We start from the raw sequence: 14,342 nt of genomic DNA, 5'->3' as shown, positions 1-14,342 counted from the left end.
CTATCTTCATATAATGTGCCCAACCCAAAAGTGAATGGCTTAAAGTACAACCTGCAGGAAAACCACCTGACCAGCCCTTCTCATGTGTGCTTCAAGGACCACAGGTATAGAATTAGCTGGGGTTGCTGATAAAAAATACAGATTCCTGTATCCGAATCCTTTGGAAGTGGGCCCAGAAATCTGCCACTATTCAACACTAATGCACCACGGAATTTGTGCTCCACTGAGTCCATTCTGAGCAGGACTTCCTTGCTATTTGGGGAAATATTAAAAATCATTCCAAGACCCCAATCCATTCATTTCTGCAGTGCCCAGGATAGGAGACTCCAAACGCAAAGTACATTCAGAGAGTAGTGGGCCTTCCCCAGCAGCCTGGTAAATTATGAAGCTCTAAGTTTCACGAAAAAAGGGCGGACATCTGGCCAGAGGCCGGAGCCTGGAAGGGGAGCATGTAATCCCCCCCGCCCCCCTTGGAGCACTGAGGCCTGGGCCCTGGCACTGCAAGAAAGATGCATGACTGCTTCAAGGTCACTCTGTGATTCAACGGACCGCGTCGATGCTTGAATTCAAGATCGGTGGCAGCGGGCAAACCCACGCGCCGTGGGCGGGGCTCCCGGGGTCGCCTAGGCAACGGGCGCGCGCCACGCCCAAGTCCGTAGACCAGGATGGGAGGGGAGGAGGGAGGGCACGCTGCAAGATGTCTTCCCCCAGCACCTCCCCCGGCTCCGCCCCGCGGAACTGCTAGCCGACATTCCTGAGCGCTGATTGGTCCTTCCGCTTGAGGGGCGGAGCCCGCGGCAGCGCGGTGCGTACTTCCGGCTGCCGGGTTGACATGAAGAAGCAGCGGCGGCTAGGGCGGCGGTAGCGGCGAGAGTCGCGGCTTGCAGCGGGACTAAGTGCGGAGAGCGCGACGCGGCCTAGAGCGGCAGACGGCACAGTGGGCCGAGGAGGAGGCGCAGCAGCCCCCCTGGCCCGCCATGGAGATGGAAAAGGAGTTCGAGCAGATCGACAAGGCTGGGAGCTGGGCGGCCATTTACCAGGTGCGGGAGCGCCCCCAGAGCGCGGCAGGCCCTTCGCTTAGGCCTAGCGAACCTTCCCCTCAGACCCCCAGGTCCCGCTCTCCCTCTGGGTCCCGCCCTCCGCCTGGGCCCTGCTCCGTGAGGATTCGATCCGACGGCGGCAGAGGCCAGCCGCCTCTCTCTTTGTCCCCCGGGTGGGCCTGCGTCTCTCCCCGGCCTCGCAGTCCCCTTTGATCCCCCACCTACCTCATATCCTCCAGCCCGGGTGACCTCTCAAGCCTGGAAGCCGCCAGTCTCTGCCCTCAGCGCGAAGCCTCGCACCCCGACCCCGCCCCCCTGCCTGTCCACTCTTTGTCCCTTGGGGTGGATAGAACACCCCCACTACTTCCTTTCTAGACTGGACCACCTCAGGCTGTCTTCCTTTGTCTCCCCGGGGGAAAGGGTTACTCCCCCCTCCCTCCTTTACATTTCCTTTCTCCTGGTCTCTGTGCGTCGAGTCCCAAGGATGACAGTCCCTTCCCCCTTCCTGTTCATTCATTTAATGGATCTGAATTGACGTGCCTCTTCCGTGCTAGGCGCTGCTGAGGCGCTGGAGGTAGTGTTTGCTGAACAAGACAGGCAAGATGCTATCCCCCGTGAGCTTAGAGTCGAATAGGGCAGTGCAACACATAAGCAGACAGTTTCAGCTGGGGACAAGTGCTCTGAAGAAAACAAAACATAACGGGGTAGAGAGTGATTTCAGGGAAGATGGCCTGCCTCAGAGAAGGGGATCAGGGAAGATCTGTCAGAGGAAGAGATACTTGCTCTGTGAGCTAAGCCCTGAGAGTAGCAGGCTGAAAAGAGCTTTCCAGCCAGGAGGTCTGGAGTACCCACTCCACTGGGGCCAGAATATTACCCCGTGTCAGGCAGGCAACAGGGGAGGTTGACGTTTCTACTCCCTCTAAAATAGCATCTTTCTCTCGGTGAGCATCTTATCCTTTGGTCATGGTTGAGATGATGGTGTCTTCCCGGTCTTCATCTCCTTGTGGGTTATGGTGATTCATAAATAAAAAGTTCGGAAGGTGGAGTTTCTCACGTATCTCTACATCATCAGATTAAAAAGATGAAGAGGTCTGCTTTCACAAGAGCTAAATCCTCTGAAGAAAATATGTGCTCCCGATTAAATGTCATCGCGGGGGTTGTGAGGATTAACCAAAACCACACTCGGTATTTTAAATAAACAACATACAGAATAGAGAGATGTTGTTACTTGTGTAAAGGGAGAAGGCTGTTTTCGGCTTATAGGCTCAAAAGGCAAATTGTGAGATCCATCAGCTGGTAGTATTAAAATCTATTTTGAGCTCCACTTAAAAAGGAAAAAAGCTTTAAGCAGTTCTTTGGTATGCTTGACTAACAAAAGCCTTTTTTTGGCAGGCTTGGTTTCATGTGGATTTTCATCAAGCTTATTTGACAGGATTCTTTTTACTTGCACTGTAATGTATATTAGCTTCTGATAGACTAATGTTTATAACCACTCTAATCTGTGTAAGTACGATCGATCAATATATAAAATTTGTATTCCGTGTCTAGTCTCTCTGAGTTAATTGAATGAATCCCACTAGTGACTTTGAGAATGTGTAGACAAATTGTCTGCATCAGATTGAATACAGTGGAGTCTAAAGTGGTCTTAAATGAAAAAATTCTTGGTCTGAAGTGTTGGAGTTGATAATGATATACCCCATCACAAGTAGGGGTGGCCTCCAGGAGGTACTGGGGAGAATCTTTTATATTGAAGCTGACTCAGTTGGCAACAGCAAATTCATATTATAAAAAGTCCTTGTTTGAATTTGATTACTTACAGTTTTAGCGAGGAGTGGGAGACCTTTCACCCAAGCACTGTTAAAACTATGTTAAGCAAGTCACTAGCATGGAGCATGGTCTTCATTAATTTCCCTCATTGTTCTTGTGTTTGTCTACCACCTTGGAACCCCAGGAGTTGGTCGAGATCGCTGTATGTTGAGATTTCTCTAGATCCTTAATCGATTGCCACATTTCTAGAGGTGGTTTCTTTTATCTTAGAGAATTATCCGCTATGGGCTTTCTCACCTCTGCAGTACAGATATTTTTCTTTTACAAAATCTGAATCGGACGCTCTTTTCCTTCTTGATGTTAAAAGTGGCAAATTCTGGCATTTTATAAAAAATGTAGAGTTCAGATGACCTTGAGTCTAAAGTGGCAGATTTTCCAAAGTGTGTGTCAATTTATGAAAACCATTATTTTTCAGGAATTCAAAGAAATGTGTTTATGGTGGGTAGAAAATAGAAGTTAGAAAAATTAATGTTTTGTAGCCCGTCACAATGAAGGCAGCCTTATACAGAGTCATTTTGGGCTTGCTTAGTCTATTGTGATTTTTAAAATAATATGTAATTTTTGCTTAACATTTTGTAAACAAAGCAGTGCAGTTATTTCTCACTATACTAACTTCTAACTAGAACAAAAAGGTGTAAAAACTTGGAAACAATTGGGAAAAGAACAAAAGATGAAGTAGACTTTTGAATGCCGAGGAATGAGGCGGCTTAGAAAACAAATGTTTCAGGCGAAGATTCTCTCCTAGCTCAATTTAATAAAGTGAGCATAACTGTTTTTATATAGTTGTTAATGGTAATAGATAGCATAGATACTAATAAGCATTTAGGTCTATAAAAAGTCAGCTTTGATAGCATGTGTAGATGGCTTTAAAAAATTGTTTTCTATCATTTAAATGATTGTATGTCTGGTTTGAAAAGTGGAAGTAATACTTAGCAAGCCTGGAGTGCCCAAAAGAGAAGAGAGAACATAGATAGGGCAAAGAGATTGGTTTTTGGAGCTAGAATGAGAGAAGAGAGGGCTTGAATGAATGAAAATAAGAAAAACTACCCTCCATTTGTAGTTTAAGGTTTGGGTCAGGTGTTTCGCCATTTCTCTCATCTCTAATTCTTTGATTCTCTGACACTGTTCACTAATTTTCAGTATGAATGATTTGATTGTTTCAGATAAAGGAGATTGCAACAATAGCTTGTGACTTCAAGGCAAGATTTATTCTATGTTAGAGGCAGGCTTTGTAATACGGGCTACTCTTCCAATTGACATTTGTTTTTATAGCTGCTTTCATTATGAAATACGATCTAATGCCTGACTAGGTTAAAATCATGTTATAACAATAATTCACTAAAATTCCTTACTGCTGTATACAGCTTATTTTATTACAGTCCAAGATGAATATTAAAATTTCCCAGTAATTTTTATATAAATACCATTCTCTTCAGAGAAAAAATGTGTTTTGTGCAGAGGAGAAAGATCTATACACTATGACTCACTTCACTTAAAAAAAAGAAAGACAAACGGAAGTGACATGGAGAGGATGGGAAGCTCTAGTCATCTTGAGTGACCCATTAGATCTAAATGTTCTTGTGTAGCCCTGGTTTGAGTGAACTAAATTTAGGTGTCTGATCACCACTTTGGAAACGGTGCAAAGACGTTTGTAATTGTCTGGACTCAGATTAACTGGGGGCACAAGTAGAAATAGTGGAGGGAAGAACTTTTTGCTATCATTATTTGTTTGACATCACTGGCATATTTATAGGAATACTTTGGTTCTTTTGGAAGTACATCATAAACTATATCAGATGGTTCTAAAGAGTCAGCTGGGGGATAATGGTAGTGCAAATGATTTTCGGTTGCCAGTTATCTACCATTGGGCTCCAAGGCCCCTCCAGTGCATTTTGCTTTTTTTTTTTTGGCTGCACTGCGCTGCATGTGGGGATCAAACCCATGCCCCCCTGCATTGGAAGCATGGAGTCTTAACCACTGGACTGCCAGGGAAGTCCCTGCATTTTGCATTTTAGCACGAATAGCTCCCCCAAACCTATTTTAAAAATGCCTGGTATTGAGTAGTGTAATTGAATGTATACTGAATTTCATGATAGAAATAAATTTTAAAATTTCCTGTAGGGGTTTTGTCAGACTCTTAACTACTGAAATAACTGTGCCTTTTCTTTTTTCCCTTTTCTCTTTTTTTTGAGTTGTCTATTTTCTGATCTTTTAGATGGCAGAATCCTTTTGACAGTTTTTGTCTTATGCTGTACTTTTAATTGCAGGTACTTTTTCATAAGCCAGCCTGAGCTCATGTGTATTTTGCACAAGCTGGCGGTCCCTCCCTACAGTGTTTATGTTAATTTGTTCGTGGTAACCAACTAATACTGACTACAAATAGTCTGGGCATGTTTCTTTGTACTGCCCATGTTTAGGAAAAGGGGAAGTCCAGCAGGGTCATTGTGTCCAAGACAATGTAGTTTGGTACCAGTCATTTGGTGCATGTTTTGAATATGCAGGAGTGCTGGGGACTTTGGAATGGTTCTTGATTCCCTCTACCACATCTCATTGATTGGTCACTATGATGTCCTTCCTACCATCCCAGTGGTCTAGGTTCTCAAATTTTGCTTATAACACTGCTGTCATTTCTGGCTTCACATTACAGAAATTGGTGAAACCAGAAACATATTAATAAGGTCCCTCAACAATCTCTCCACATCTCCCGCCTGCCCCACTGTGTATATTCTTCACATTATCACTAGAGTAATTGGTTAAAAACAGACCTGGGTCTGTCACTCCTCTGTTTACTTCTATGCTTTCATTTATGTGTAAGGTCCAAGCTCCTTGGCATGGCAGCCAGGTTCCAGCCATCCCCTCCTGTGTACCTTTTATTCTGGCCACACTAGAAGGTGCAGTGTTCTCCAGACTCATCCTTCTCTTTCATTCCTCTGTACTTTGGCTCAACACTTTGTTTAGGCTGCCTTTCCCACTCATTCTGGCTTGCGCCTCCCAGCTCAAATGTGTGCCCCCTTGCACTAGATTTTGGCTCTCTCACTTGTGTGCTTACATACACCTTCGTACCTATCTCTTTTAAAGCGCTGCTCTCATGGGAGCTGTTCCTTTGTATCCGAGTCCATCTACTGTAGGGTCCAAACTATGGAAGTCACCTCTTCCATCTTTCTCATTCATCTTGGTGTCCTCTGCACCGGGCACAAAGTGCCTAAGAAATGTTGGGGTTGAATTGATTGTCAGCACTTTGCCCCAGGCCCTGCCAATAGAAAGACAAGTCACAGTTCCCAGCCCCCATTCTGGGGGAGGAGGAATGGTAGACACAAAGAGATTAGCCTGCATTAGTACTAATAGCAGAGGCCACTCTCAGAGAAAACCAGTACAGTTTGAGCCACGGCTTGATGAGGCAGTTTGGTGTTGCCTGCTGTGGTGGCTTGGAAGAAAAGCTTGGATGCTTACCCAGTAGGAAACCCAGCTTATTTCACAGGAACTTTAAATTTAACAACAAATTTGTACTTGGCTTGAGGCGAACTTAATAGGAAACTTGGAGGTGATATATCTGTCTCTCTAAGAATTATTGAATTACTCTGTTCTCATCACTCTCGACTTGTTCTCACATGCCTTCTAGAAGGGCTTTGTATGTAGCTGGTTTGTAAAATATATTTTGACTGTGGGCTTAAAAATATGGTTCTCCATAAAGTAACCCTTATAAAACCTGTGATTTATTTTCAGAGTATAAATGGTAAAGGCAAACATTTTTGGCCTTTGATCAGATCACCCTTCTGGCCAAGAGAGTAGCTTAATCTTTTGCTTTTTCTCTAGTTAGCTCTAACACTAACTAGGCTGAATGGGTCCCTTCCTTTCTTTGGGCTTCAGTCCCTTCCTGTGTAAAAATGGTCCTTGACTAACTGATCACCAAATTCTCGTCAAGTAATGAAAGTCTTTAATGTGCTCACAAAGAGAGTTTGATGTTCCTGAAGTAATCCTTGTAACCACTGCTGTGGTTACTCAATTTTGTAAGGTGCGTGGGTGTTGGTGGGTACAGTTAGGCTCAAAAATGTGTAAGTTTTGTGACTATAGTTGAAGATTCAAAAGAATTGAATCTTTTTTTTCCCAAGAGGTATTGAACATTTTTAATAAGTTGGGTTCATTTGGTTTAGTAATGTGGGAAAACGAGTGGCACTGACATATGAGTTATGCTTGCAGTTTTTCTCTGAGTAGCAATTGGGTGGTTTTTCCTGTAAAGATAGAGGAACTGATTCTCGAGAATTTACGAAAGATTCAACCCCAGCTAGGTACACAAAGAGTAGCTGCCCTTTATGTTGTAATTTTAGAAAGAAACCAACATCTGGTCTAAACTTCATTTGAAGAGCATGATAGTATACACAGCTGCCGTGTTTGAGAAGAAAGTACCTAAGGCTCCAGCATTTTAGAAATAATGCTTCACTTTGTAGAAGTGGGCTTCATAGTTTCCTAGCTGCTGCCCTCTCCTTCCTCAAGGCAGCTTGACGTATCACAAGGGTCTTACTGACAGTTTTGTAAATTTTGAATATCTGAAAGCTAGGAACAAGACCATTTCCCATGGAAGATTTTTTCCCCCCAAAATAAATAGCCAAAGAAAAGTCAAGCCCCCCCGAATCAGTTGATCTTCGGAATGTAGTACAAGTCACACTGCAGACAAAAATAACTACTGATAAATGATTTTCAGTTTTTTGTTTTTAATTTGTGACCTGATTCAATTTGCAGTTTTGAATGCTTTTGATTCTACCAACGCTGTTTGTAAAGTTTTACGGATACCCCGTGGTAATTAGATAGAATTGGTGCTTAAGAAGTTCTACAGCATGGAATCACAAAATAAACGTGGCTTCTTAGCAAAGGGACACTTAAGGTCCATATTTTTCTCTGGAAAATATACATATTCCCTACTACTCTTAATCTAGTAGTGTGCCAGGAAGTTCTGAGTTCTTATTGGGGGTTAACTGCTTGTTGAAGCAAACCTTTGGGCGTGAGTGGACTTGTGTCCTAGGCGTCTTTCTTCCCAAAGACTGATTGAGGCACGTTTTCTTCTACAGGTGAAGAAGGAAAAGCCTCGGCTGTGTTTGTGGCTTTTGTGGGCAAGCGACACCACTTGCAAAGATAAGATGAGCATAGCAAAACTAGGTTTCCAAAACTGTGTTTTTTTAATTTATTAGTTAGTGATTAGAGAAGGAAAACTCCCTTATCTCCGTTACTGTTATGAAACATTTTCCCCCGACTTTTTTTTTTTCTTACCTAATGGCTTTGTTACTGGTGCATCTCTTCGTTTTGAAGAATCTCATTTAAAAAATGCCACGCTAAGTTCCAGGGAACAGCTTAGCTAGTTTTTATTCTGTTGAGTACTGATTACTCAGAGAATTATACAGTATTGTGAATTGCTTACAGGAAGGTGAACATCAAGTAATTACTCCAAGTAGTTGGAATTCTCTGAAGAACAGGGGGTTACTTAAAAATGTCTGCGCATGAAATCACTTCTGAATATAGCTTCACTCAAGAGAACAAATAGGCAAGCTGCGTTTAGCATAATACGGTAAATTAGCTTTAAATTCCCTCGGTGCTTAAACATTTGTCACTGTTACATTTATCTTAGATTTTGTATTGCTTCACTATTCAAATAGTCAGGGCTGAGTTTGCTTCTACAATGATAAAGGCAAAGTATGCCTAACTGGGTCATAAATATTTGTGTGGCTCACTTTTGCACAGAGAAAAGAGGCCTCTAAGAAGATATTCAGGGGTCTTTCAGAGGGAGGATACTTTGTTTTGTGTTTTTTGTTGTTCTTGTTGTTTTGCTTTATTTTTACCCTGATTCAAAATGTTATTTTGACAGCATCTTAGAGTTAAGAGCATTGCCATTATTGTTCTCCACCACCTGGATACCACCTCCCAGTTGCCAGGGTCTTTTGGATCATCCTCGGAGGTGGGGTGAGGGGGTGAAGCAGAGTGGTGCAATATCAGGAAGTTGCATTAAGCCACATCAGGTTGACAGGCACAAAGCCACATTTCTGGAGCAATCCCCAGTACACCGGGTGATATGGCCATGATTGAGGGTTAGCTGGTCCACATCTCCCATGAACCATCCTTGAGAATCCACATCCCCATGATGTGCTGCGTTTTAATGGGTCCTTTATGTACCTATCATGGTACCATTTCTAAGTGTATTTAAATATTCCTTCATGTCCCACTAACAGTTTTTCTTAATATATCCCAGGAATATTAGTGTCATTAGCAGTATTTTATTTCATTTGTTCTTGTCATAGTACCCAGGTCTGCTACTGTCCCTTGTTTTTCTACTTACTGATAAGAATGCTTTTTAGAGTTTTAGTATTGAAGAGTGCACAGTAGCAGTTGGTAGGTTTTATACTCATCGTTTCTTAACCACTCGTTTCCATCCTTTTTGAGCTTGAACTTTCCCCAGAAAACTTATCAAAAATGTAGTCATCACGCAGAGAGAATGATAGTAAAAGTAGTTGAAGTTTAACAAACTAGTACCTTTTTTTTTTTTTTGCATGAACCCACATTTGTCAACTGACCTTCCTTTTGCAACACGTTCCACTACTTTATGACAAAAACTTTTGTGTTTCCCAACAGCCTTTGTTCATTGGAAGATGTTGCTTTTGGAAGTAGGAAATAAACGGCTTGAGGAGATGGAGGCAAGCTTTGGTCTGAAGTAGGAGTCTGGTATGTCCCTAGCTCTCTGTGAGAAGCGCATTCGGAGATGGGTGTGGTCCATCATCTGAAATTTCCTATCCTCAGTTTGAGGAGGTGGTTACCATTCTAACCACTTAAGAACTGCATGGTACATGCTATTTTATTTACAGGGCAAAACTTAGCTCTAATGGTTTCCCTTGTACTTGCCTTCAAATTAATAAAATGTCATTCTTTGGTAATGTTTACATGCCAGAAGGAAGAAAGGATACAGCTGAAGTTAAAGGATTAAATTGGCATCACACCTTTAGTTTTGTAAATGCTTTTAATGTTTGATTTTTGTAGGTTGAGCATAAGGAAGTGATAAGTATGTTAGGTTATTTGTGGTTTGAGCTAATTTTAGTCTCTTGTTCACAGCTTGCTTTATATCCTTTGACATTTGCTTTCTAGAAAGACAAATTATGAATGTAGGACTCAGTTTATATTCTACACTTGGCTATATTTCAAAAAAATATTTTCTCAGTACTTTGGTAGTTGGACACTTTGAAACATAGTAACATTCTTTTAAAAATCATTGATTCCTTTGCTTAGTGATGTCTCTACTTTTCCAGCAAGTAAATTAGATTCTTTCATAGAGGCTTGGAACTCTTGCTATAAGCCAGTGGCTAAAAGGGTATGGTTGATACTAGAGGATTTTTAAAAGAGTCTGACTGACCCTGAGATGTACTGAAGCAAGGCTTTGATTGGCTGTATATAGGAAATCTTCCCCACCCTGTCCCCTTAGTTGATAGAGCCTTTTACTCGTAAAGGCTGGGTCTTTGTCTCAAAGCTTTAGTCCCAGGCTGCCCTGCTACCCACCCTTAACAACTCCCCCGAACATACATCCCCCCCAGGGACTTGTGAGGTGATGGAAGAAGAGGACAGGGTTTGGGTTCTGGGTCTGCCTTCGACTGTTGTGGGACCTTGAAGGAGTTAACATTCAACATCTGTAAAATATGGTGATTAGACCAGATAGCCTTACAGCATGACTGGAATCTAACATCCTACACCTACGCGGTCACACGAGGAGCCAGGAGACTGGGGCAACTTTGCTGGAAAAATGGGGGCTTCACGTCCCACTCATGCTAGATTTGGTAGCCATATATGTTCCATGATCCCCCTTATCTAAAAGTGAGACAGAACTTTAAATTTTCATATTAACTCAAATCAAAACTTTAAAAATCCATTATGTCCTTAAAAAGAACAAAACACCCTGTGTGGGCATAAATCCATTATTTTATAAAATGACTGAATGCCACATTGATGAATGCAGTTTCCTTTGAAATTCTTCTCATGTCTAAAGAGGATTATTGGGTTTTGTAATTGGACTAAAATCTCCCATTCAAGGGAGAAAGGCACAGTCTGATCCATGTTCTACCCTCATTCATAATAAAACCCAATAACAGCTAAGTTTTATTGAATTCTGTTATGTGCCCCAGGCACTGCGCAAAGTGCTTTACATGCAGTACCGTTTATTACACACCATAAATTGGTCTTTAATAGCAGGAAATGTTTTGGGAGGATAATTAGGTGTCAGAGCCTCGATGTTCTTCTTTGCCTGAGGTCTCCCATGTCCTGGACCCAGCTTTACAACGGCACTGTGGCCATGCTCACACGGATACACAACTGCAGGGACAAGGAATTGCGCTTCGCTTCCTGGTTGATTAGCACATAGGAAGAGAGAGTTTGTAGATTTTGACCCTTGCCCATATTTCTGACCTCTTACCTAGATGTCACAAGTTGGCCACCCAGTTATATTTTGCTTGGTCCACACAGTGCTTTAAAAAAAAAGAGGAGTTTAAACTTTTGTCATTATTGATAAATCAGGAGAAATCACATACAAATCTGGATTTCTGGCTTCTCTTGAAAAATCTGAAGATCACACGGCCTGAGCCCACCGTGGCAGTGGTCTGCTGATCTGAGGGGCACGTGTGTATTCTTCTCCCCAGCGGGTCCCCCTGTCCTTGCTTATATGATCTACCCCGCCATTGGACGCACTTGAGTTTGTAGCCTCTACTCCAGACTGGGTTTTTTTCTTGGAATTGTTTATTAGCATTAGAATTAAGGTGATTTTAAAAAGACGTTTAGGCTCGTAAGTAGTTGGTGTACTATCATTAGATAAAATCAAAGCAAGGGAAGACTAGCTGGAGATATGGTGGCTAGTGTGAAAATGCCTGAGGAGGGAGTGCCCTTGACATTAAAATCCGGGATAAAATCATTAGCCAGGTGCTTCTTTCCTTCCTGCCCTTCCCCCTTCCCTTGTCATCCTTATCCCCTTTCTGCTATTTTGAGGAAGTTGGAAGCTGCCACCATTTTTTTCCACCTCGAGCAACTGAGTGTGACTGTATTTTTGTCCCATGTTCAATTATTTCCACGAACTATTTTTGATGACCAACTTGGAAATTAAATTGGATGGTCAATATGGGACTTGACAAGAAGAATGACTTGCTCAAATAAGTTTGCACTGAAAAATCTAAGAAGTAGTGTTTTTAATGACTTGCTTTGTGACCTGGTTAGGAATGATACCATTTGTCATGTGTCTCAATTCATGATTAGATGGTTTCTGTACCTTATGCTCTCTATCAAGGGATGAAATAAATGATAGCCATGATTGGGGGGAAAATATATATATATATATGTTACAAAGAATATGTGTGAAAGGTCTCTGTCCCTGTTTAGCGACAGAAGTACGTGTTATATTGTAGGAGATGCTATTCCTTTGATCCCTCTTGAACATCTCTTCTTCCATAGAGGTATATTATATATGACAAATTAGAACAAGCAATAGATAGGGAAGATTCTTTACCATTATAAAACAATCAGGATCCTTGTTCTGAGTTTTGTACCTTTTCCCCTCCTAAAGCTGAACGCCAGGAGGACAAAACCAACTCAGTGTTTTAGCACTCCTGAATTGTGTGACATGATGGCATTGGCCGTTTAATACTTTTTTGTATATATGAAATTAAAATCAATAACTGGAGATCAATTTCTCCATGAAGCTTTTCATCTCCCCTTTATTTCCTCTTCTCTTCTGCAATGGTAAGCTCCTTTCAGGCAGAGTCCATTCGCTCATTCAAGTTCATGAGCTAGGGCCCGGGCTCTGGTAGGCAGTGAGGGTAAGTGGTGAGCAAGAAAGACACAGTTTGTCCTTGCTGTTAAGAAGCTTAACAGTGCAGCCAGCAAAGGGGCTGGGTAGAGACAGTCCCAGTTCAGAGTGATGAGAGCTCTCATAGGCGTAGGCCTGGGTACTTGCGGACGCTGAGGAAGAGGCATTTGGGAGAAGGAAAAGCAAGCGGAAGACCTGTCAGGTAAAGATAGTCTATAAAAGTAATATCTAAGTTGAGATTCCAAGGGCAGGCAGGAGTGAGCCCCTTATGTTCTCTAGTCCCCTAATCTGGGTTCAGGCCTCCTTGCCCTTCTCTGTTCATGTTAAGTGTTAAATTACCTAAGCTTGAAAGCATGGGAGCATATTTAACTTTATTCCTCTTTGTTTTTAACCCTCTGCCTCCCATCCACCCCTTGCCCCTCCACGATTCATATGCATTGTCTCTCTTTCTCTTAATATATATTTTTTTCCTCTCTCCCTTGCCATTACTTCTCACCTTGACTGTGATAATGGCCTCAGAATCCTTCTAATAGGGTGACTTAGTGAAGGCTACAACATGTCATTGACCGCATGTTGCCGCCGTGTAGTGGTCACCTGTGTAGGTGTCTTCTCTGGCAGGATGATGTTTGTGTTATCGTCTGTGCGTTAACGGTGTTAACGGACAGTGCGTTACACTTAGTAGGCAGGTAGTACAGTATTGATTGCAATGAAGTGATAGCTTTTATATAAATAGTTTTATTTTTCTTATCCACGTATTTATGCAGATACTCTTCAGTCTGTACAAAAAGCAGAATTATCTTTTATGACACAAAATGTTTTTTATAAAGAGTCTTTAAGTATAAGCCTGACTCAGTAAGTACAAATGGAAAATATGTGGCTATCCCCCTGATTTGCAGATGACACTATAAGAAGAAAGGTCTCATTTATTCATTGTGAATTTTAAAAGATATCTTTAATGGTGTTAGCTGGCTTATCCCATTATGTGGTCTGTTCATTAGCAGTTCTCTATATATAGACGGCTTTGTTCGAGTGAGTCTTTCAAGTCAAGTACCTTGTAAAATAACTTTACTGATAATTTATCCTAGTTTTAAATGACTAACTGATAGGCTTTAATTTTTAGGCATTTTAACATTTTTGGATATGATTACATATTCTGAGACTTTGTGATTTAAACACAAAAATTATCATCTTGAGTAATTCTGAATGAGTTGCTGATTGCTGCCTCTTTTCCGTTCACATACTTACTAAACTCATTCCTTGCTGTGTCGGAGCAGTCAGACTTGGATATCTGCAAACCATTAAGGTTGTGTAACATCTTTTCTTTTTTCCTTTTTCTAATTCTGGCTTTGAAGATCATGTGTGGAAGTAGTACTGGATTCGATTTTTTAAAGAATAATTGTTGATTACTAGTCATTACAGATTTGAAAATGGAAGAGTTTTTCTTATCAATGGAGGACAAAGTAGAGTAAAAGAAGCTTTGACTATCTTTCCTTCACTGGTGAAGGAGGATGTTTCAATGTGGCTTCTGTTTTTGTTTTTCCTCCTTCCGCTTTTATTTTGGAATCATTTACATGTCACTGAATGGATACTACAGAACGTCCATAGCAGAAATAGATGTATAGAGCAGAAAAACAATAGTTCACAGGCATCTCAACAGA

General features: G+C 41.7%; 1 protein-coding gene across 2 annotated transcripts in view; it reads left to right on the top strand.

The window, feature by feature from the left end:
* Positions 1 to 797: 797 nt before the first annotated feature.
* PTPN1 (protein tyrosine phosphatase non-receptor type 1) overlaps positions 798 to 14,342 on the top strand; it is a 68,474-nt gene continuing 54,929 nt past the window's right edge. The window contains exon 1 of one of the 2 annotated variants that reach the window (XM_079946228.1): positions 798 to 1,040. In XM_079946228.1, the coding sequence (XP_079802354.1) occupies positions 978 to 1,040 (63 nt within the window). In that variant the 5' untranslated portion in view covers positions 798 to 977. Of the gene's footprint in view, positions 1,041 to 3,567; positions 9,573 to 14,342 lie in introns of those variants that run through there. The other variant, XM_079946229.1, reaches the window with a different exon arrangement.

This window comes from Stenella coeruleoalba, assembly GCF_951394435.1.
Source record: "Stenella coeruleoalba genome assembly, chromosome: 15".
Taxonomy (NCBI): domain Eukaryota; kingdom Metazoa; phylum Chordata; class Mammalia; order Artiodactyla; family Delphinidae; genus Stenella; species Stenella coeruleoalba.
This window is presented reverse-complemented; position numbering and strand designations above follow the sequence as displayed.